Here is a 23,458-nt window from a genome sequence, read left to right on the forward strand (position 1 = left end):
AGTACCTTGGTACTAGTGCCAGAGACCAAGAAAGTGAAACTGACCTGCCTAATTTCATTGTCCAAGTTGAATAACCTGCAAAATCTAAATAAGATTAATGAACAGCATAATGAAAATAAAAGTATAGCATTGATTCAGATCTCAGTTATGTTGGTGTAAATCAGGAGTTGTTCCATTGAAGAGATAGTGGAGTTACTCTGGTATATAAGGTCAGAATCACACCCCATGTTTTTGAAAATTCTTTCTGTTTTAATAATCTAATATACTATTAGTAACACAGAGAAGGAAATCTTTAAAAATATACCTATATGCCTATTAGTCTGATAGTGTCCATTAAACAATGCAGAATAAAATACTATTCCCATTATGCTTAGAAGTTTGCATAACACCACCAACAATCCTTTGCCCTTTTTATTTTGAAAACAAAGCAGTCCAAAAAGTTTTTTTTGTTAAGTATTAACATTGTATTCCATGCAGATAATCAATAGTAAATACATTGCATTAAAAGACAGCTAAAGTGCCTTTAGTCCCCACAAATGGTCCAGTTGTGCTGTAAATTCAAGTATGTGGAAAGTAGGCAGTTACTAAGAGAGAAAATATTTTGGAGCCAGGTCCTGCTCCCATTGAAATAAAATGGGTTTGGCCACTGATTTCAGCAGGAGCAGAAACAAGCCCTTGTTTTGTTTGTCTTTAATAAAGCCTATTGTATATTTTCCCAACTGCTGAATGCACAGAGAAGTGATCAATTAATATATGCCCTGATGTTGTTCTCCATTTCAGTACAAGCAGCACCGCTACACTCTAACAACATGATCAACAGTTGCCACAAACTGCAAGGGCGCTGTCCTTAAAAAGACACATTGGGGTTGGCATTAGCGGTTGGTTGTATTTTGTATCTTGCTGTAACCAGCAGAGCAATTGACTGAGCACAGCTACCAGCCCTAGCCCATTTTATAGCTATAAAATACACAGATCAATATACACATGTACATTATACAATTTGCTTCTGAGGAAGCCCAGCCAAAGTGTTCACCCAGATCTAAACTGAAAACTTCAGAACATGGCTATAGAAGCCAGGTGATATAAAGACCTTCTTCACCCAGGTGCTTCTAGGCACACAGTTGGCATTCCTTCCTATAACTTTGCACGTGAGAATGGCAGGATTAGCCTGCATCTCCAAATCTGAGTTATGCTGATGGCCTTCTATTTGGTCCCTGCTCCATTTCTTTGAACGATGGTGCAGTACTTGTAGGTTGGCAGTGAGAATCCTTCACAACTGCCCTGTAGAGTAGGATATAGAACTGTTCTATTGTGAAGCCACATGCAATGAAAACTAGAGACTATGCATGCTGAAAGGTTGATCCCTATTGATTCCACTGACCCAAAGTGGTCTTAGAGCTCCCAGAACCAGACCTCACTACCAAAGAATGCCTGGGATCACTTGTTTTCTTCTATCCCACACTCATGCTCCTATATTTTACCAATAAGCATTTAATTCTGGAATTAACGCTGCCAACTAACTCCTTTCTGTGTCTTATGGGCACATGAATCATGGGCAACGTAGGGGCTTTTACATGGACTTGGGCCAAATGGCCTCACCTGACATTAAGGGCTAGCCGATGCAGCTGTGCTGCTGTAACACATCTGGTGAAGACTCTCTATGCCGATGGGAGAGAGCAATCTCTCTGGCATAATAAAACTACCTCCACAAGAGGCGTTAGCTATGGTGGCTTCTCCCACAGACAACAGCGCTGTCCACACCAGTGCTTAGATCGGTGTAACTTATGTCCCTCACGGGGGTGGGTTTATTCACACTCCTGAGTGACATAAGTTATACCAACATAACATGTAGTGTAGAGAAGCCCAAGGTTCCAAAGAAATGCAGGGAAGCACATGCCCCTGGTAACTCACATTGTTTTAACACTTCAAGGGTTAATTCTGAGTTGTCCAGAAAAATCTTAGCTAGCTGAACTGCCTGGGTGATACCAAATATGTTGGAATAAATTGGAGTTCAGATAATTGGCAGTCAATAGACAAGGATTCAGCCTCAGGCAGACACAGAAAGGGAGGTTTGGATAACAGGAGTTCAAATCATCAGGATTCCACAGCACACTGTTTTCTCTGTGTTGGTGATTTCCTTCTTTAGCCCCTCTGCGGTCCACTCATGACTCTAGATCCAACCACAACAACTAGGTGATGTTGGCTTAGAAAGTAGAGTCTGCTCACATCTGTCTCTAGGGGATAAAGGAGAAGGCAGCTGGTACTGGAACATTGTACTGCATCTCTGCTCTCTCAGAACATTGACACAGGAGCCCACAATAGCGAGGTGAAGGGGTAAATAATGGAGAATTGCACTCCAGTCCAGTCTCCTTCTAGGAGAGAGAGCGGAAGAGGAGGTATCAGGTGCTAGCACACTGCACTACCTCTCAGCCAACCACAGAGAATGATCTCCATATGGTGAGACAGCAGATCCTCTTCTCCTCAAATGTGGGGTGAAGTATTGTACAGTCAGAGACAGGGACTGACAATTATAGGTTAAAACTTATCAAAACCTACCAAAGAAAAATTTAAAATTCAGTTTTGATAAATTCCTAGCATTTACAATTTTTGCAGTTTTGATAATTATTTATGGACACCCCAAGCATTCCAGTGTCGCTGAGAAGTCATGCTCAGCAAAGTGGAGCTCTGGAAGGGTCTGATTGTTTCCTATAGTTCAAGGAGAACCATATTTTTAACACCGAATAAAACTTTTTGCTCCTTGAAAATTAGCCATAAATTTACCTAAAAATAAACATAAAAATTGCAAATATTAAAAAGATGAAAACCAGAAAGCATGGTCATAGCATAATCAATAATGAATTTTTTCTGTTCACTGCTGGGAAATTAGGAACATTGCCTTAATAGATAATACTGATTGTTCATTTAATGATTAATCTGATATCCAGTCTATGACAGATCCCAGTATCAGATGCCTGCATGGAAGAAACCGCTTAGTGGGCTACTATGAAATAACTGCCCATAAGGAAAGTTTCTTCCTGACCACAGGCATTCAGACCACAGGCCTTTGGCTTATGCCCTGAAGCATGACAGTTTATTATATAACTTACACATTTTTATCCTACTTAACACAATTTTGCATGTTTTAATTCTCCATCTAAATGTCTAATCCTCTTTTGAACCCTACTAAGATCTTGGCTGCAATAATTTTTGTGGCAGTGAGTTACATGGGTTAATTATGCATTGTGTAAAATATATTTGCTTTACATTTGGACTCTTTCACAATCACTGGATGTCCTCTTGTATTATGAGACAAGTAAACAGAAGTACCCAACTGACCTTTTCTTTGCCAGTTAATATTCTGTATAAATCTAACAGGTAGAAAAAATGTGATTATTTTATAAAGAGATTGAAATCTCCTACCAGATTATAACCATTTTAATAAAGGCCAGATTTATGGTATACACTACATCAGTGGTTCTCAAAGCTGGTCCACCGCTTGTTCAGGGAAAGCTGGTGGGCCGGACCGGTTTGTTTACCTGCCGCGTCCGCAGGTTCGGCTGATCGCAGCTCCCACTGGCTGCGGTTCACCACTCCAGACCAATGGGGGCTGCGGGAAGTGGCGTGGGCCAAGGGACGTGCTGGCCGCCCTTCCCACAGCCCCCATTGGCCTGCAGCAGCGAACCGCAGCCAGTGGGAGCCGCAATCAGCCGAACCTGCAGACACGGCAGGTAAACAAACTGATCCGGCCTGCCAGGGGCTTTCCCTGAACAAGCAGCGGACTGGCTTTGAGAACCACTGCACTACATGACAGTGTTCCTTTAAACTTATTCGACTGAGGGCAAGAGGAGAGAAATCAACCTTCTAGCTCAAGATCCTGCTTGGAGCTAAAGTTTATCTTCTAAATATCCCTAGAGAGAGAATGTCTGGGCTGATGGCCCATAAAAACTTGGCATGGTTCTGCCTGACTTACCCTGTTTGAGCATTTTGGTGTCTTCATGACATAATCAGATGCACCAAAAGCTTCCCTAGTGGCTAAGTCTGAAGAAGTATAAGCCAGGGTCTAAATGCCACCCAGCATCCATATTTATCCTTAATGGCTATATAAATTCAGCCCATGAGACTGAAAACATTAATTAGACAGACCCTGCCTTTGGCAGTAATCACCGCCAGTGACAGCTGAACCAGCCAGTAGATAAAATATGCACCAAACATGACATCAGAATAAATAGACAAGGACCATGAAAAAACAACACAACAAACTCACCCTGTTTCTTCTGGGAATGCAAATAGCACTTCACACCAGCTTTTGGAGTTTGTTTGGGTGTCTGTCTTTCCTTAATTTTGGGCCCACTCCTGCTCCAGTTGGAGTCAATGGGAGTTATTCAACTGGGTTCAAAGGGAGCAGGATAGAGCCTTTATTTTCTGTAGATTAGTCTTTGGTTCTGACCGCAAAGGATAAGAAAAAGAAAACCTCTAGAGATCTAATGCTAAAGTCCTTACTCAGGGCCAGAATGTGATACCAGTGAAAATCCCCAGTAGAGGCCTCATCTAAAGCCAACTGAAGTAAACTGAAAGACTCCCATTGACTGCAATGGACTTTGGATCAGGCTTTAGATGCATTGATTCCAATAGAGTTACTCAGGATTTATGACAGTGCAACTGAGTTCAATCTCTAGATCTCTGTCCTCACTAAGATGAAACTTCCATTGACTTCAGTGAAAAATTTGCTTGAGTTTACTTCAGGTTTTAGCTCTGGGAGAACAACATTTTCCATAATGCTCTTTCCCCACCCTCTCCCATTGTAATCTGATCTGGTTTGGCGGCTGTGATGAGAGTAGAAGACAACCTGGGTTTGGAGGAAGGGATCTGAGGTCTCTCATCGACCATTACATCTCCCTCAGGGGCATCAGCAAAATAATGTGACTGACCAGAAAGGACAGGTGATTGGAGAAGTGCCACTGAAGGTGAATCCTTTACAGGGCATGAGCCTTAGAACGGCCAGATCTTCTTTGCTCCCTGGACAGAGGGGGAGAGCTATTAGCCTGAAGGAGAGACGGGTAGGGTTCGAAGCAGTGGGGTGGAATGATGAGTGGAGGAGGAAAGGATGCGGGCCCAGATTGGGAACTGCTCATCTTAGATGCCTGAGGGGGAAGGGAAGAAGTCAACACTACACAAAAAACCCCTAACTCAACTACAGCTTTCCCTACTGACACCCCCAGGGCTCTGGCACCAAACTGCAGGCAGACTGATGTCATAATGCACTGCCCCTGCTTCAGGCTCTGCTGTTCCCAGAGGAGTCCTGCAGAGTCGCATCTTTGCATTGCCCTGATTCGTTCTTTTTCAATGCTCCATTGGGTCTTTTGCCTCTGGTTCCTGTTCCTTTCCCGACAGAGGAGAGAGTTTGCAGTAGAATAACAGGAGACTCTAACCCTGAAGACAAGGGAGGTTGTGGGGGCGGGGAAGGAAAAGGAATGTGCTCAGCACTGTTCTGCTTCCACAAAGCCCTCCTTCTCATGGCCAGCAGGATCCACCTCAGAGTATGTTGTGTGGTTGGTGTGGTTTCGGAACTTCATGGCTGGCCAGTGGTGTGGTCTCCGCTGTGGACAAAGATACGAGTGCATTAAAAGCTAAGGAAGAGGCTTTAATTTGGGGCATGCTGGGAAGTTTGAAACCCAGACCTGAAACAACAACATTTAACCTATACAAGAACCCATCCTTATTAAAAGGCAACTTCCTGCCTTAAGAGACCACTCCATATGCCACGGAGTGCCCTCCTTCTCTAAGAGAAGTCCTATTTTCATTAACCAGCTGACTTGTGTAGATCTGCGATCACTTAGGACAGGTTTCATTGTATTCATATTCTCCAGTGCTGGAACACTATTGCAGGAAAAGCTGAGGACACGTCTATGCTACGGGAGCAATAGCAGCAGACCACAACGCTGCAGTGCTATAGCCCCGTTGCACAGATGCTTCCTACATCACAGAAAGGTTTTTCCCCATGGATGTAGGTCATCCACCTCCCTGAGAAGTGGTAGCTAGGTCAACAGAAGAACTCCTCCACTGACCTAGCCATACCTAAACTAGGGTTAGACCGGCTTAACTGCCGTGCTCAGGGGTGTGAAAACATAGCTAGGTCAACCTACTTTAAGTGTAGACCAGGCCTTAATCTAGTGTCACACCACTACAGTCCAGTAGGCTAATACTATTGCCTAAAAGGCTAACTCCAATGCATTAACCACTTAACAGGATTAAAGTGGGGAGAGAGAAGAAATGAGGACTTTGGTGAAATCAGGTCTCAGGTCCTCCAGAAAGAAAGGACTGTTCAGTGGTTAGAGAACTAGCTTGGACTTGGGAATACCCAGTTCAATTCCCTACTCTGCCATAGATTTCCTGTGTGACCTTGCACAAGTTACTTAGGCCCAGATCCAAAAAAGGTATTTAGGCTCCTATTTCCCATTGAAATCAATAGAAGTCAGAAGCCTAAATCCCTTTGAGGTTCTGGGTCTTAGCCTCTATGGCTCAGTTCCCTGTCTGTACAATGTGGATAATAGTACTGCCCTGCTTCATGGGGGGAGTTGTGAGGATAAATGCATTAAACAATTGTGAGGCACTCAGCTACTATGACAGGTTTCAGAGTAACAGCCGTGTTAGTCTGTATTCGCAAAAAGAAAAGGAGGACTTGTGGCACCTTAGAGACTAACCAATTTATTTGAGCATAAGCTTTCGTGAGCTACAGCTCACTTCATCGGATGCATACTGTGGAAACTGCAGAAGACAATATATACACAGAGACCATAAAACAATACCTCCTCCCACCCCACTCTCCTGCTGGTAATAGCTTATCTAAAGTGATCACTCTCCTTACAATGTGTATGATAATCAAGGTGGGCCATTTCCAGCACAAATCCAGGTTTTCTCACCCTCCGCCCCCCCCCCCAAACTCACTCTCCTGCTGGTAATAGCCCATCCAAAGTGACCACTCTCTTTACAAAATGTATGATAATCAAGGTGGGCCATTTCCAGCACAAATCCAGGTTTTTTCACCCCCCACTTTTTTTTCCAAAAATCACACACACAAACTCACTCTCCTGCTGGTAATAGCTTATCCAAAGTGACCACTCTCCTATTCAGGGGACACCATCACAGGGCCTAATAACATCAACCACACTAACAGAGGCTCGTTCACCTGCACATCCACCAATGTGATATATGCCATCATGTGCCAGCAATGTCCCTCTGCCATGTACATTGGTCAAACTGGACAGTCTCTACGTAAAAGAATAAATGGACACAAATCAGATGTCAAGAATTATAACATTCATAAACCAGTTGGAGAATACTTCAATCTCTCTGGTCACGCAATTACAGACATGAAGGTCCCTATCTTACAACAAAAAAACTTCAAATCCAGACTCCAGCGAGAAACTGCTGAATTGGAATTCATTTGCAAATTGGATACTATTAATTTAGGCTTAAATAGAGACTGGGAGTGGCTAAGTCATTATGCAAGGTAGCCTATTTCCCCTTGATTTTTCCTCCCTTCCCCCCCCCCCAGACGTTCTGGTTAAACTTGGATTTATGCTGGAAATGGCCCACCTTGATTATCATACACATTGTAAGGAGAAAAGGAGTACTTGTGGCACCTTAGAGACTAACCAATTTATTTGAGCATAAGCTTTCGTGAGCTACAGCTCACTTCATCAGCTGTAGCTCACGAAAGCTTATGCTCAAATAAATTGGTTAGTCTCTAAGGTGCCACAAGTACTCCTTTTCTTTTTGCGAATACAGACTAACACGGCTGTTACTCTGAAACCTGTCATTGTAAGGAGAGTGGTCAGCTATTACCAGCAGGAGAGTGAGTTTGTGTGTGTATGGGGGTGGGGGGGTGTGAGAAAACCTGGATTTGTGCTGGAAATGGCCCACCTTGATTATCATGCACATTGCAGGGAGAGTGGTCACTTTGGATAAGCTATTACCACCAGGAGAGTGAGTTTGTTTGTGTGTATTGGGGGGGGGGGTGAGAAAACCTGGATTTGTGCTAGAAATGACCAACCTTGATTTTCATACACATTGTAAGGAGAGTGGTCACTTTGGATAAGCTATTACCAGAAGGAGAGCGAGTTTGTGTGTGTGGTTTTTGAAAAAAAAAAGGGGGGGGGGTGAGGAAACCTGGATTTGTGCTGGAAATGGCCCACCTTGATTATCATACACATTGTAAGGAGAGTGATCACTTTAGATAAGCTATTACCAGCAAGAGAGTGGGGTGGGAGGAGGTATTGTTTCATGGTCTCTGTGTATATAATGTCTTCTGCAGTTTCCACAGTATGCATCCGATGAAGTGAGCTGTAGCTCACGAGAGCTTATGCTCAAATAAATTGGTTAGTCTCTAAGGTGCCACAAGTCCTCCTTTTCTTTCAGCTACTATGGTAAAAGGGTCCAGAAGACATCATAGGAAAGAGACAGACTGAGGAATAACAAGGGCTATCAGGAGAAAGGGTAGAAGCTTCCTGTTGCTCACCACCCCCAAAATAGATTCCATGCTGGAATTAACCCACTCCTGACTGCCCCAGGTGTCTGTGAAAGCCAAGGAGTCATTTGCAAACAGCAGAGAGAGAACATCAGCGCCCCTGATTATTTGGAAATGAAAAATCTGCATTTAAAACATTCACACCATCAGTTACATCTTGGAGGATGGAACAGCATCTATTATTAAAGCCCGTCAGTTTTAATTTCCCAAACCCAACTCAAAAGGTACCAATCTCACCTTTGTTACAGCTCCAGTCCAGCTGAGTGCTGGGTCTGGAATCTGCGTGTTTTGAGCATTTGTGTCAGAGAGAGTGCGAAAGAGAGAAATAAAGTGTGAGTAACTGTGGGTGAGCATGTGAAAGTCTGTGACTGTGTGTGAATGAGTGAAAGAGAAAGGTTGTGAGAGAGTGAAAGAGAAAAGCTGGGTGTGAGTGAAAGAGAAAAAACCTGGGTTTCAGACATCAACAACTGGAAGCTGAAGATTAGCTGTGACTGTAGGACCATGAAAAGAAACACATAGATTTGAACTATATCAAAGGCCCCCTGCTGCTCCTCTCTTCCTGCTTCCCTAGATGCAGTATAAGTGCAAGGCAGCAAGGTTAATTGAAACATATCTGAATCAACCCTGCTGAGAGGATTCAGACTGCAACAAAATGTAACTTTAAATGCATGGTCGGTTCCCAAGTCCTAGGTGAGAGAGACTCATACTCCCTCCCCTGCTCCAGAAGTTTAGGATTCCCTGAGGGCAGCTGTACCTGGAGGTAAACTGGCTCTTTCTTATTCATGGCTCAGTACATCCAACTGCATGGCTCAGCATGCGGTGGCTGCACAAATCAATGTGAATGCTGAGGTTAGGCACCCCCATAAGAGAAGGAAATAGATTTAGAGGTCAGATCCTCAGCTGTGTAGCACCACTGAAATCAATGGAGCCATGTTGATTTACTCCAGCTAAAGATCTGGCCCTCAGAGTCCATTTGAGTCAGTACTGAAGCCTGCTGGGGTCCCGCAAAGGACTTCATACAACAGGCCAGCAAAAGGCTGGGGGACTGGGACATGTCTCCCTCATTTCAGGTGGCTGCACCTCTGTTGACGATAGCAAAGGAAGAGAGAACCAGCCTGGGATGAGATCTGTCCACTCACCTCAATGAAGAACAAGGCAGCGTTGGAGGTGGGGTGGCTGCTGATGTAAATTACAGCAAGAATAATGGCTGCAATGAGCAGGATGGCCAGGACTATGCCCACGATGGTCCCGGTGTGAATCGGGGCTCCAGATGTCTTTGTGGGAAGGTCATTTCTCACTCCTGAAAAGGGGATTGTGACAGAAGGTGGGAATGCAGGGAGAATGGCTGGGATCAGAGAGGCAGAGAAAGCACACAGAACTGGGAACAAGGGGAGAGACTTAGGCTTTGTCCACACTACCGTTTTTGTCAGGATAATTTACGTCACTCAGGGTGTGAATAAGCCCTAAACACCGGTGTGTTGGTGGGAAAGCTTCTCCTGCTGACATAGCTACCGCCGCTCGCTGGGGGTGGATTATTTAAATGGATGGGAGAGCTCTCTCCTGTTGGCTTAGAGTGGCTATGCTAGAGAGCTTACAGCGGCGCAGCAGTGAGGAGAGAGGACTTTGCCCACACTAGTATTCATCCTCAACAATGATATGGTGATGTGCATACCAGTGCCCATTGGTGATTACATTTGTCAGGCCTACTGAATACCTTCAGTTACATGGGATACACCTCGACTGTCCTGTGCATAGTGGTGGCAGCAAGTTGGGAAGCTTGGTGGAAAGGAAAGTCAGAGACAGTTCCCCCAGTGCTGCTGTTCTTGTGAAGCCAAGCATGTGGCTGGTTCATAGAGAGCAGAAGTGAGCTACTGTGACTATCAAGGAGATCTCTGTTAGTTCAACTGGTAGAGACCCATGATTCGAGCTGAAGGATCTTCTACTACCGGCTTCCCAGTGCAGTGTGTGTGACTCACCTGCAGCCAATTAACTTATTACAGTGATGCTTGCAATACATTCCCCACATCCTGCTCTTGTGTTTTTTAACCCCAAAATAATTTAGATGAAGCAAACTGTCCCCCTGGGGAGTGGGGGAGTGGCTCCTGAATCCTACAATCCCTTTCAGAGGACGGCAGTATTTGGCTGGAGAGATGAATGAGCAAGAGCTCGCTCAGTCTATATTCCTCATGTACCAAGATGCTCATTCTGATGCAAACCCATTAGCCGTATGCTGCCTGGTGTTCTTAGCATATCGTGCCCACAGTCCCTTTCATTTCTTAGTCATGAATATTCAATTGCACAGAGGGGAGAAGCAAGCAGAGCCATGGAGGGTGATTCAGGTACAGATTAGTATTGACATTACCAGACGTTCAAGGAGCAATTTGGCTGAAATTGAGAAGGTCTCAGATTTCAAAGGCTTTTTGGTTACAGAGGGCCTAATCCTGCACCTACGATAGTCAGTGGGATTTTATTATTAACCTCTATGAGCAACTTTAGCATAAGTGGGATGGACTTATGGTTTACATATACACCTTCCACAAATGTCCAGGGATGCTGGTGCCACAGTACTGACTGTGAACTATACATCACAGCAAGAAACATTGTGACAGTCCTCAGACCCCAGTCGTAACAGCACTATGATAACCTAGACATCAGAGATGAACCATTGGCATAAAGGAAACAGAGAGAATCAGAGCTGGACTAATAGCAGTGCTGCTTTACAATATTAAGTTTTAAACATTCTCCTGAACTGTTGAGGAAACTCAAAGGCAACTCACCTGTGGGAATACATGGGGACCAGAGAGTGAAATGGATTATATAGAAAGTGAAAACTGATCAGCCTAGTTATCTGCCAGGGCTGAGAAATAGACAAATACAAACACACCGCTTCAGGGATAATCAGATTGTTCCAATTCTCTCAGTTTTTACCATCCCAAGGTAGTATTAGTAACCCAGGTGAGGATAACAGGATTCTGATCTTGCTTGCATCCCTTTAAATCTGGGGTTTTCTTGCCCTCTCCTTTGACTTACTATAACTAGCCAGAGAACAAGGTGAGTGAGGTAATATCTTTTGTTGGACCAACAGAAGCCGGTCCAATAAAAGATACTACCTCACCCACCTTTGTCTCTCTAATATCCTGGGACTGACACAACTGCAACACTTCACATAACTAACCAGTGCATTTGATTTCACATAACACATTCCCCTTAGGAAGAATCTGACTGGGTGATGAGAAGGTTAAAGACTTACCATCCCCTCCTGCAAACTGATTCAGCTTTGTGTCATCTGTAAGAGGGAAACAAAAGCAAGAAAAGGGTAGGAAAGTTAGTAGACCTTTAAGGGGCTCTTCATTTTGTACACCACTACACCCCATATATAGTTCCGCCCCTAAAACATGCCTCTTTGTATTGCCCTGTTACAGTTAAGAGTAGTTTTACCTCATTCAGTTTGGTGGGGGGAAAAACACTCAGAAAACAAGACAAGACAATAGTGAAATGTCAGGGGTTTTGTTTACAGTCCCATTCAGTGCATGTGGCAATTGAAGTTCTTAATGAATCTCTCCTTAAATAAGCACTCTCAGCATGGAAGCACTGTGCGTAGTAATGAATGTATAAAGGATCAGGCCCTATGTTTGCGTGTGATGTGCAATCACACTCTTCTGATAGGAGTGGATAGGAATGGCAAAGGTTAGTTGATTCATGAGTGTGTGTGCACATGCATAATTCCCCAAAAGTCTAGATCTGGAAAATTCAGACCCGAATGAGGTAATCACTTTTAAGATTCTCTTTATATTTAATCTATGCCATTTGCTGCAACATGTCAGTGTACATTGCTAGCTCTCTGCTGACTCATATAGGTAAGGCAAGGATGTTAACCCAGAGTCCACTCCATGGGGGGCCAGAAATCCATTTCCACTTATTCTCTGCCTGGAAGGTAACACCATACAGATTGTAGGAGGCTCCCTGTCTGACATGAGCACCTATGAGACAGTCCAGCAAAAATCCTGACCCAGATTTCTTTGCTGCTTAGCTTGGACTCTGTCTACCCCAGGCGCTGAAATAAATGACAGGACGCCAGCTAGTCAGCTGCATTCACATACGTCTCCACTGAGCAAAGCCAGGCTGGGTGGGGAAGATGCAAAGGGGTGCGTCCTGTTTTGCTTTGCTTCTCAGATAAAATTTGCTGCCTCACACAGCTGGCTGCTTGTTTCTGTCCAAGATTACAAATTAATTTCACGCTTGAATGTGTCACAAAAAGCCTCTTGTTCTTCCAAGACTCAACCGTGAGTTGGAAAATCAGCTCAGTAGTTTTGTTTTTTCCCCCTTCCCTTAATTGCTCTTTTCAAAGTTGATCCGTCAGCCACGCACTCTCTATGCCCCCCATTCTCCATTGCTCAAGGACAATTACTCATGTTCCTTTCTATTTATTCTAATTAGCGTTTTGCATGAGGAACTATTAAACAGTGAAATTGAAGTGATACCTGCCACGGATGGGAAGACACGGCCCATGTGTTAATAGGATTAATAGGGGTGTCCCAAAGGACTCTGGGCCTTTACTTGGGGCTTCTTAAACCATCCGATGAAGTGAGCTGTAGCTCACGAAAGCTTATGCTCAAATAAATTTGTTAGTCTCTAAGGTGCCACAAGTCCTCCTTTTCTTTATACCAGAGAGAATTCCATTCTTGGACCAGAAGGTAATGCACATGCCTATGGGTTTATTACCCACAATGTGATGACACCGCCAGCCATAGGTCGTCAGTGGGGATCAAACAGGGGATCTCTACTGATTGAGCTAAAGTCCAGCAGGGTCCTTAACCTTTCATGGAGCATCCATTAGAAGGAGACAAAGTTCCGCACTGTGGTCTGGTGGGTTACACCAAGGGGAGGTTTTGGAGAAGAGTTTAAATCAAAACCCCAGATCCAAACAGACCCCAAACTAGAATGCTTGGATCATGACGGTGAGGAACTCTGTGGCTCCATGTCGAGAGAAGCTGGACCATGTTCAGAGATGAGTCTAGCATAACTTGCACTTTTTTCCAACCCTATCAAACGATGTATGTTATACCAGCTTGCTGTGCCTGCATGCCCCTTCACACGGGGGTTATTCATGATAGGAGAGTTTTATGGCTGCTCTGTAGTCACGTTATGCCACCAGTGCAAGGCAGCTGCAATGCAGCTGTGAGTTCCCCTCCACGGGGAGGTCTCACCTATGCCACCTTCTAGATCATGCTGAATCTCTCCTCTCTCTATTCTCATCTTCCTTTTCTCTGCCCCACTCCTCCTCTCCTTGTGCCTACAGCTATAGGATTGGCTAGCCAGGAATGTTAACTACATTCTCTTGGATATGACTTCATCTCACTAGGCCTGGGAGGGAAAGATCTCTCCAGGGACAGACATTTGGGGCAATGTGCCTGGAGAGCACTGCTACTGCTTGCCCTTTAGCCCTCGGCTCGCTTCCCCTACCCCAGCTATTCACCCCATTCCCAGCTGCCGGTACCTTCCGTGGTGAGGCTGCCAATGAAAAGAGAGGAGGTAGTGACATCTTCATCAAATGACGTGAAGGGGCTGTTTGGGGACGGTGAGTAGTGGTCGCTCTCTGCCCAGTCCTCACAGGTCCTCTCGTCCGACTGAAAAGACAAATGGAGAAAGGCTACTATTCCCAGCAATCTTCCAGCAACAGGACCCCTTTGTGCCTAAATCAACCCAGCCAGTAAACTGGGCACAAAGCAGCGACTTTGAGGGTGTTGGGAGGGGGGAAACCAACAAGATGTATCACCAGAGCTGATCTTTCTTAGGCAAACCGATTCATTCAGGCAGTGTAGAGATAATTATACTAGCTAGGATTAAAATGGCAAGGGCTAAATATCTTCATGCTTCAGGGTGGATAATAATCATGCTCCAGAGGGTCAGGAAGAAATCTCCCCAATCGGATTGCACCTTCAGGTGCTTTATGGAGGCTTTTAGACCTTTCTCTGAAGCTCCCAGCATTGGCCAATGCCAGAGACAGGACACCAGATTAGAAGAACTACTGGTGTCTTCCAGTATAGCAAGAAGGTGGGATGCCAGATTACATGGGCCATCGATCATTCCTCTAAGGCAGGGAGGTGAGATACTTAACAAAATGGATCACTGTTTCTGGTGCAGCAGGGAGGGACGATACCAGACTAGATGGACCATTGGTCTGTTCCAGAATGGCAGTCCTTATGTTCTTATGGACCATGCAGAGCTCATAAGGAGTCTTCATCTCTGGAGGGCTGGGACATATGCCATTGTCTGAATCTCTTTTCCTTTGTTCTATGTCATAGGCAATTCAACCCTCTCTCTGTCTCAGGAGCTAAATGGCTACAAACAGGTCTGAGAACCAATTGTCTTAGTGGGAATTCCAGAGGCAGCCAAATCTCTCACCATGAGAGAGAGAGGTAGAGTAACCTGTGAGCAGAATCCACCTTTTCTGGGAAGCTGGGGGCCACTGACATCATCACACTGTCAGCCCAAGGGAAATAAGCCTTCCCTCGATCTCACCTCTTGGCCACAGCCATGTGACAGCCACTCCTCACGGTATCGGTCAAACCCACTGGAGCATCTACAGAGAGAAAGGATGTTACTCAGTGATGGGTGCATTCTCTTCTAGACACAGCTAGCAAAGGCAGCCAGGGTTTAGGCCACAATGGTCATATGACCATCTTATGTGGGTGGCATTGCTTATCTCACACGTATGGTGGTAATCAGTGTGAGAACCCCAGGTGCTACCACGACGGGCATTATGTATAGATAATTGGACAAATACATATCTGAAATTAGCCAATTGCAGAGGACTGAAAAGATCAGATAGAAGGGGGTCCCGATGGACATTGGGATTCCAACACAGCTGTGCTGGAAGGACCCAAACTTTCCTCTTTCTGGAAGACAGAGAGGGGCAGGAAAATAGGACTATATACGTATATATACAGTGACTTTGAATTTCCGTCCTCTGGACTCTGCCAGGGGAAGGCCATGAACTCCGCAGTGTTTTTTCCAGCAACATCTGCACAAGAAAAGCAACATAATAATAATATTATACAGCACCAAGAAAACACCAGCTAGAGAATTCTCTGCAAAAACAGAGGGAACTGAGCAGAACTCTGACCTTAGGAAGGTCTCAGGGGATCACTGAAGGGTGAATCAAGGACTCAGCAGTACAAGGCATCCACCCAAAGACAAGCAAGCTGAGCAGAAGGGGGCCTCTGGGGAATTCAGGTCCCACAGAGTTCCTAACCTCCACTGTGCTGAAATGTTGCTCCCATAGAAATTAGGAGCTCAGCAAGAGCAAAGATTCAATCCGTCCTAGCCAGGGAACAGACGAAGAAGAAGCATGGTCTTGTGGTTGAAGCACTACACTAGAACTTAGGGAACAGTTCAGTTCCTGGATGTGCTACCAGCTTCCTGTGTGATGGTGGACAAGTCATAGCAGGTGGGATTCTTCAAAGAGGATGAGCCCCTTTTGGAAGTCAATGAGACAGTGACTGACTAGCTTAGGTCCTCTCTACAGTCCCACCCTAAATCTCTCCATGCTGCAGCTTCCCCACATGTAAAACGGAGGAAATAATTCCCTTTCTCCCAGCCTTTGACTGTCTTGTCTATTTAGATTGTAAGCTCTTAGCGGGCCCTGGGGACAAATGCCTCTCAACCAGGGCTTCTAGGTGTTACTGTAATACAAATAATAATAGTACAACTGAGCTTCAGTGAATTGGGGGTTGGAAGACCAGAGTTGCCTGCAACAATAATTAGAGATGGACTGCAAAAGGATTGCCATGAGCATCGGGGTTTCAGACCAGCCAGGACCCAGACCTGATCTGCCTTATTTGGGATTTGTTTTTACAACCAGCTTCACCCATCTCTCTCACTGGTAATAACAGAAGATTTTCTCCTCTGAAGCCACTGACTGGGTGATGGTTATTTCAGAAGGAAACCCCATGGCTATGGGTTATGCTTCAGCCTCAGCCCAGTGGGAGGCAATGAATTGAGGATTGATGCCTGCCTAGTATGCTAGCTTGAGGAAGGGAGTCAGAGCCATTCGCTGCCCCAGCTGTGTCACACAGGTTCGCTTGAGACTGGAGATGGAGCTGTTGCACAAAGGGGAGAAAAGACACGAGCAAGAGCCCTGGAGGACTATGATAAAAGCAGAGACAGAAAGGAGGAACACAGCTTCCCCCGGAGCCCTATCCCAGTCATCCCCTCTCCGCCAGGGAGGCAGAATAGAGCCACCTCCTATCTAGAGTGCTGTTGGGAGTGGAGATGAAGAGGGCGCCAGAGGGAATGCTGTCCCTGAGCAGCCAGGCATTTCCTTGGCATGAACATCACTACACAGAAGCAGCAGATCTGTGTTACTGGGTCCCCTCCCCTGCCACCAGCTCAAAATACATCCTATTTCACTGAAACCTCATTAAACTGCTGCATACTCCTCATTGCCATGCTGGCAAAAGGAGACGGCCTATTTAAATCCTGGGGTGGCAGGCAGAGCCCAAAGACATCCCCCCATCCCCACCCCAGACGCTGACCACTCTGGAGACTGGAGACCGCTATTTACCCTCAGGACGGGCACAGCGGTGACAGGCAGGTTCCCCCATCAACATGCCTCACTCCTGACCCAAGGGGACCCTCAGCCCACAACTGTAGGGACCAGAGGGGAGTTCAGTCTCCATGACCCATTCACCCGCCACATGTCTCTCCATCTGAAACCTAAAGTCAGCCCTGGGCAGCTCCCCTCCTTCCCTCACCGGCCTCTCTCTGCTGCTTGGAATCAGAGAAATGTAGGTCTGGAAGGGAATCTGAGAGGTCATCTAGTCCAGCCCACCCCCCACGCTGAGGCAGGATCAAGCATAGCCCATCCCTGGCTGGAGTTTGTCTGGCCTGATCTTAAAAACAGGGGAGGGCCAGGAGGATGGCAGCCCCTGCCACAGAAGGCTGTCTGGGTTGCAGAGCAGCAGGACCAGCAGGCAGAACTGCCTCATGCGGTAGAGCTGGGAGCTCAGCATTTACTCCTGGTCATGCCTGCTGAAGCTGCCAGCAAGGGGCCCTGTTGGTGCCAGTTACAGTGGTGGGGTATTTTTTGTGATGGGCAGCCCCCACCCCTTCCTCCCCCAGGCTGAATTCCTTTCTCACACGTTGCTCTCAGCTAATCTGTACTGTAGATGGGCCAGAGCCACAAAGTCCCGATGGAGAGCTGGGTGGGGTTTGATCCAGGGGTCCAGTTTGGCTCTGGATCCAGGTTAGGATTCCAAGCCCATCCCAGTTGCTTCAGGGTATCAGATCCGTGGGGTTGCTTAGGCCCATGGCAGAGTTAGAGGCCAACAGTCCAGCACTGTGGAAGCCACTCTGGATTGGGATGCCACTGAAAGGAGAAGGCGCACAGCAGAAAGAGACAATATTTGACTCCAGGCTGGTATCCTCCTAATGAAGGGCAGACAGGAAAAAAAGTTGGGGCTGGCCTTTCAGTCAGCCCTCTCTGATTCCTCCACTGGCCTCCTCCCCAGTTGGTAAATGGCATGTATTTTTCCCCAACTGAGCACTACTAAGGCCAGATTTCCAGAAATGCCTAATACCCATAAATCCAACGGAAACCAATGAGAGTTGCAGGCTGTCAGGACCTCTGTACTTTGTGCTAGATTCGGTTGCTCCCATCCACACTAGCAGGACAATTGTTTGCAATACTAGTTTATGGAAGGGGGACAGAAAGAAGGGGGACTGCCCTAATTGACATCTCACATCAAATGGAGTAGTGTTTCCAGTACAGACACAGCACAAGATTAAGAGATATTCTGATCTGCTAGTCTGCCCTCCTGTATAAACCAGGCCAGAGAACCTCAACCAGGGGTTCCTGCATCCAGCTCATAACTTCTGGTTGAGCAAGAGCAGACCTTTCAGAAAGACATCCAGTCTTGATTTAAAGACTTCAAGTGATGGGGAATCAATCAGGGTCCTAGGTAAATCATCCCAATGGTTAATTACCCTCTCTGACAAAATACGCATCTTATTTCTAGTCTGAACTTGTCTAGCTTCAGCTTCTGGCCATTGGATCTCCTTTGTCTGCCAGATTAAAGAGCCTTCTACTATCCGAAACGTCAGGTACTTGTAGACTGTGATCAAGTCATCTCTTATCCTTAAGATTTGGACCACATTAGCACTTTCTTAACAAGAGCCATGTACAAACTCTAAAAAGAGGCTGACACTGTTACAGGTCTCAGTTTAGATTAGGCCCAAGGTTGCAACTTCCTCTGCCAGCTCTGGAAGCACTAGCATAACTAGGACCCAGAGAGGAAACCCATCTGAGTTACCTCTGCAGGACATGACACCAGCTACAGTTGAAAGTCAGCTCTGAGGTCACGCACACGTCACAGCTCTGATGCTGGAGACAGGCTGCAAGAAAAAGAAGAAATGCGCCAGCAACACACTATCATCAGGAGGATTGGTTACAAGGGAGCATATAGTCAAAGTTGGGAGGGGGCGTGGCCAAAGAAGACCATGGACAGATGAGCCTTTGCTCTGACTTCAGGCTGCCATGAGCTTGGAACTCAAGTCAGCAGCTTCTTAGCAGGAATGGGATGATAATATTTCAGCAAGGGACTCCCACCCAACTTAGCCTGAGATAAAACCCATCCCAGGCCTATGCTGTTTCCTATTTAGACACAGAGCTAAGGAGGGAGGGAACACAAACCGATTAAACTTCGATTGTTGACAGAGTCATTCATTTGTCATCCTCTCTGGGAAGGATCGTTTAACAGCATCCATCTTCTACCAGAAGCTAGCAAAGCATCCCAGCCTTCCCTTTGGCTGCAGAGTTTTAACAAAGCCTCCCCTGGGAGACCCACCCATCCAGCACATCATGGCACAGTCCAGAGTTTAACCTTGGTTTAATACTTTACAGCACCAAGCACACATTTGGCTCTGCATTCATCCACTTCTGAGCCCCACATACCTCTCCCAGCAAATCTCTGTCCTGACTGCCAACCCCACTGCTACTCCAGCCCTGGGCTCCCCACACTCACAGCTCTGCCAAAGTCCCTCAATTCTGACCCACAGCTCCCCTGCTATCCCAGCCCTAGGTTCCCTACCCTACATTCCTCTGATACCCCTCAATTTTGACCTCCAACCCCACCCCCACACTCTGCTATTCCAGTCCTGGTCTTCTTCTTAGCAGAGAACGTGAACTTACACTGCAGTGGGGACAAGTGTCCTCCAGGGCCTCCCAGAGGATTCAGGGGGCCTGGGGTCTTCTCACCAGGGCCTGGGGCAAATTGCTCCATTTGCCCCCCCCCTCCCCAGGAGGCCCTGGTGTCCTCTAGGGAGTAGACACAGCCCTGCCACGCTCATTCCACTTATGACCTGAATAGGGCTGAAACTCACATCTCCAGGAGGTACTTTCCCATCAGCTCTCAACTCCCCCAGCTGCCAGGGGAAAACAAAGCAGCTAGTCTTAGGATTTTTTTTTTTTTAAATCACAGAATCCTTATTTATGATCTGCTTTGCAGTAGCCATGCCTGCTGTTAAGATGGTTATAAAATACCCAGGCGATGCTGTTTAAATGCATAACCTTGGCATACTTGGGACAGGTTTATTCTCTGCCTGGTATTTATGTACTGCATGACATGTCTTCCTGTGTATGAGTGTCCTTGGTCCTTTGCCTGCCATTGTATCTATTTAACAGGATCGTTTGTGAATATCACAGGGGGAGGGCTGGTTATTTGTTCAAAGAGCACTCTCCACCTTGCTTTGAAAGGGTCTCGGGAACCAGGCTGCAATGCTTAGAATCGTTATCTGCAAGGGCGGGGGAACCATATGGCATGGAAGAGGAGTTGCTTCCCTTCTCTCCAGAGCTGGCGTTCAAATACAGATTCGCATCACAGGCACACTGAATCCATGTCTACACTACAGCATAGATGTGTTGGTCAGGGGTGAAGAGGTGGGATCCCTGACCAACAGAGCTATGCTTGCAAAGGCCCCTGATGTAGATGTAGTTATACTGGCAAAACTGAGCTTGTACCAGTTTAGCTTGCTAGGGAGGGAGCTGGAATAAGCTATACCAGCAAAAGCTGCATCCACACCAGGAGAGCAATAAGGCTGTACCCCCAGCAAAACATTCCTGCTGTAGACATGGTCTCAGCTCTTGTGAATGTCTGTCAACACAAACTGATGTGACTAGCCTGGCTGGAATGAGAACAGCAGGGGTGCTGCAAACTGAGGTGGACAGGCATCAGTGCTGACTGGCTGGCAATTGGAGTAGCGGGGGGGGGGGGGGGCGGGGGGGGAGGAGATGCTGCAGCTCAGGGTAAGATGTGAAGGTTAGGGAAGAGAAACATTGGCAAAGCTAGATGGGAGGGATGGGACTGAAGAACAAGGGGAGGGGGATTGCAGCTTAGGATCGTGGTACATAAGAGCGGGGGAAGATGGCATTGTGTCTGTTGTTCTCACTCACTTCAGGACTGCAAAACTAGTCAGAAGGTGTGTTATTGGTCCCCCTAGATTTATCCCTTCACCCATTCCCACACCACGGCAGTGTTGCTGCCATCCGCTCCCCAGCTCTGCTACAAAGCAGCCCCAATGGTGCTAGGCTCTTGGGAATTGCTATGGGGTGGGACCGAATCCAGGCAGCAATTGCAGCTCCATAAACACAGAGGTCAGCAGACATCAAATCAGGGATCTTCAACCCCAAAATATAGGCCTGTGGCTGTAACCAAATGAGTTGGGCAGCAGACAGCGTATGACTCACTGGGCAGTGGGGTGAACTCCACGGCCGACACGCTGGTGACCTTGCTGGTGTCCAGCTCCACGCGGTGGTACTCGTAGATCGTCCTGCGGCGAGACTCTGCAACAGCAAGCGGCCACATCAGACAGAGGCACAAGCCCATTTTATCCCACCTGCTCCCCGCTCCCCAACCCAGATGGACTTGGCTGCTGACCTGTGGGGTGGTGAAGTGACTCAAAGAACCTGGGCTCATCCTGGGAATCGAGTCAGGGATGGGGAAGGGTCCCCGAATCCCTGGGGTGGGGAGTGGCAAATTCCTAGCTGAAATGCTAATGTGGGCAGCTGAGGCCCAGGGCCATCACTACAGGAGCGAACCAGTGCGCAGGCGCTGGGAGGGGAGTGGGAAAAAGAGGGATGCTGGGAGGGAAGGCAGAGGAGGAGTGCTGGTGGAGGGGGAAGGGGTGTCCTCCATGTTCTCCCTGCTTCACACTAGGAGGAGTTTGGAACGGTCTGTCCTGTCTCCATCCTCCCCAACACCCACAAACTCCTGAAACCAACATGATCTGGTTCTGCATCATTCTCAGGACGCATGGGGCATGACTCCAAGCCTCCCCCACACCCATAGCTCCCCTTTGCAGGAGGCACCAGCCTCCTGTTTCCTATCCCAACATGCTTCCAGTGCTGCTTGTCCCTTGCTCCCCTCACTCTGCCTTTTTGCCTCCCCTTCAGTCTAGCAGCCAGAGCAGGGGGGTCCAGAACCCAGGACACTTGGGGGTCTCTCCCTGGCTCTGCCACTGACTGGCTGGATGACCTCGGCCAAGTCACTTTACCTCTCTGGGCTTGTGGCCCTGGAGTGCCAATGCTGACTATCCCTCCAACTGTGTGCATGCATGTGTGTGTGTGTGCGCACACATGCATGAGCCTGCCTCACATCCACCGTACATACAGAGCTTGGAGACTCTTGGATGAGCAGGGCACAGTGCTTCTCTTCCGCCTCCTCCTTCCAGCTCCACATTGCCCCTCCCATCCCTGCTAGGTTCACACCAGCCTGGGGGCCTTGCAGGCAGGTGGGAGGCAGGGGTATGGTCCCAATGTGCAGTGTGAACCCAGCTGGGGGCAGGCAGGAGAGGCATGATGCAGGCCAGGTGAGGTTTTAAACGGGTAATAAATGAGGGCCAGATTACTGGTTCCATAAATAAGCAACAGCAAAGGCAGCGGGTGCAGCACAACCTTCCCAGGGACACAGGGAGAGTATGGTCAAGTTTCTCATTACAAGAGAAAAAGATGAGAGATGGGCTGAAACAGCCCTTTCTACACACACACACACACACACACACACACACACAATTCATGACAGGTTCACACAACACACACAGCACGTGACAACATGCATGCAACATGCATATTGCAACCATATGCAGCTTGCACGATAGGTACATGCAACACAGACAGCACATAGTGACAACGTGCAGGCAACACAGACTCTGTAGTCAGCTCACATGCAATATGGCACATATAGCAGTGCAAAGCCAGTTGATTCTCTTTCTTGATCACATGAAGGAGGAAAGTTCTTCTCTTTCAGCAGTGAGGCCTTGGAGTGCTAGCATCTGAGAGTCATGTGCTGGGGGCACAGGGCCAATGGGACTCTGATGGGTAAGTGATCAGCCCCACTCCACAGCTTCCATCCTCCCTCATTGCTCACCATAGAGTCAGCAAATGCAGCCACACCAGCAGAGACTCACCTGGAACGTCAGGGGAAGGGTTGAGGAGCATGAAGGCATCGGACAGGCCGGCTTTGACAGGGTGCTGCGTGCCGCTGATCTCCAGGACCGACATGGGGATCTGGAACGGGGAGAGAGAAGGGGCCATGAAACCGTGGGGCTCCCCCTGAAGCTGTGTGCTTGGGACACGTGTCTCAGGGGGAAGCAGCAGAGTGAAGGGCGATGAAATGGCTTAGCTGATGTGCTATTGAGTCTTCTCCCCTCCTATTTCCCTTACACCGCAGAAGCAGTTTTGAGGCTGCTGTTTTAGACCAGCCTGGGCCATACCGGGGTTTGCCCGTGTGTGTTTGGAGGTGCCCTAGGCCCATCAGCCAGGCCTTCCAAGGCTCAATCAATCCCCTTCGGAATAACAAGCATAGCTGGCTCAGGCACTGCATACAGGACATTAGTGCGGAGCACATGTGACTCTGGGTTAACAACAGCAGGGTC

General features: G+C 47.2%; 1 protein-coding gene across 1 annotated transcript in view; it reads right to left on the bottom strand.

The window, feature by feature from the left end:
- Window positions 1-3,586: 3,586 nt before the first annotated feature.
- Window positions 3,587-23,458, bottom strand: part of PLXDC1 (plexin domain containing 1) — a 49,998-nt gene continuing 30,126 nt past the window's right edge. Inside the window, exons 7-14 of the mRNA XM_084615645.1 lie at window positions 22,991-23,090; window positions 21,273-21,368; window positions 18,841-18,922; window positions 15,050-15,110; window positions 14,025-14,154; window positions 11,778-11,813; window positions 9,667-9,827; window positions 3,587-5,597 (exon numbers count right to left, since the gene is read on the bottom strand). Of these exons, the coding sequence (XP_084471771.1) occupies window positions 5,478-5,597; window positions 9,667-9,827; window positions 11,778-11,813; window positions 14,025-14,154; window positions 15,050-15,110; window positions 18,841-18,922; window positions 21,273-21,368; window positions 22,991-23,090 (786 nt within the window). The 3' untranslated portion in view covers window positions 3,587-5,477. The remainder of the gene's footprint in view (window positions 5,598-9,666; window positions 9,828-11,777; window positions 11,814-14,024; window positions 14,155-15,049; window positions 15,111-18,840; window positions 18,923-21,272; window positions 21,369-22,990; window positions 23,091-23,458) is intronic.

The sequence above is a fragment of the Lepidochelys olivacea genome (genome assembly GCF_965140295.1).
Source record: "Lepidochelys olivacea isolate rLepOli2 genome assembly, chromosome: 27".
Taxonomy (NCBI): domain Eukaryota; kingdom Metazoa; phylum Chordata; order Testudines; family Cheloniidae; genus Lepidochelys; species Lepidochelys olivacea.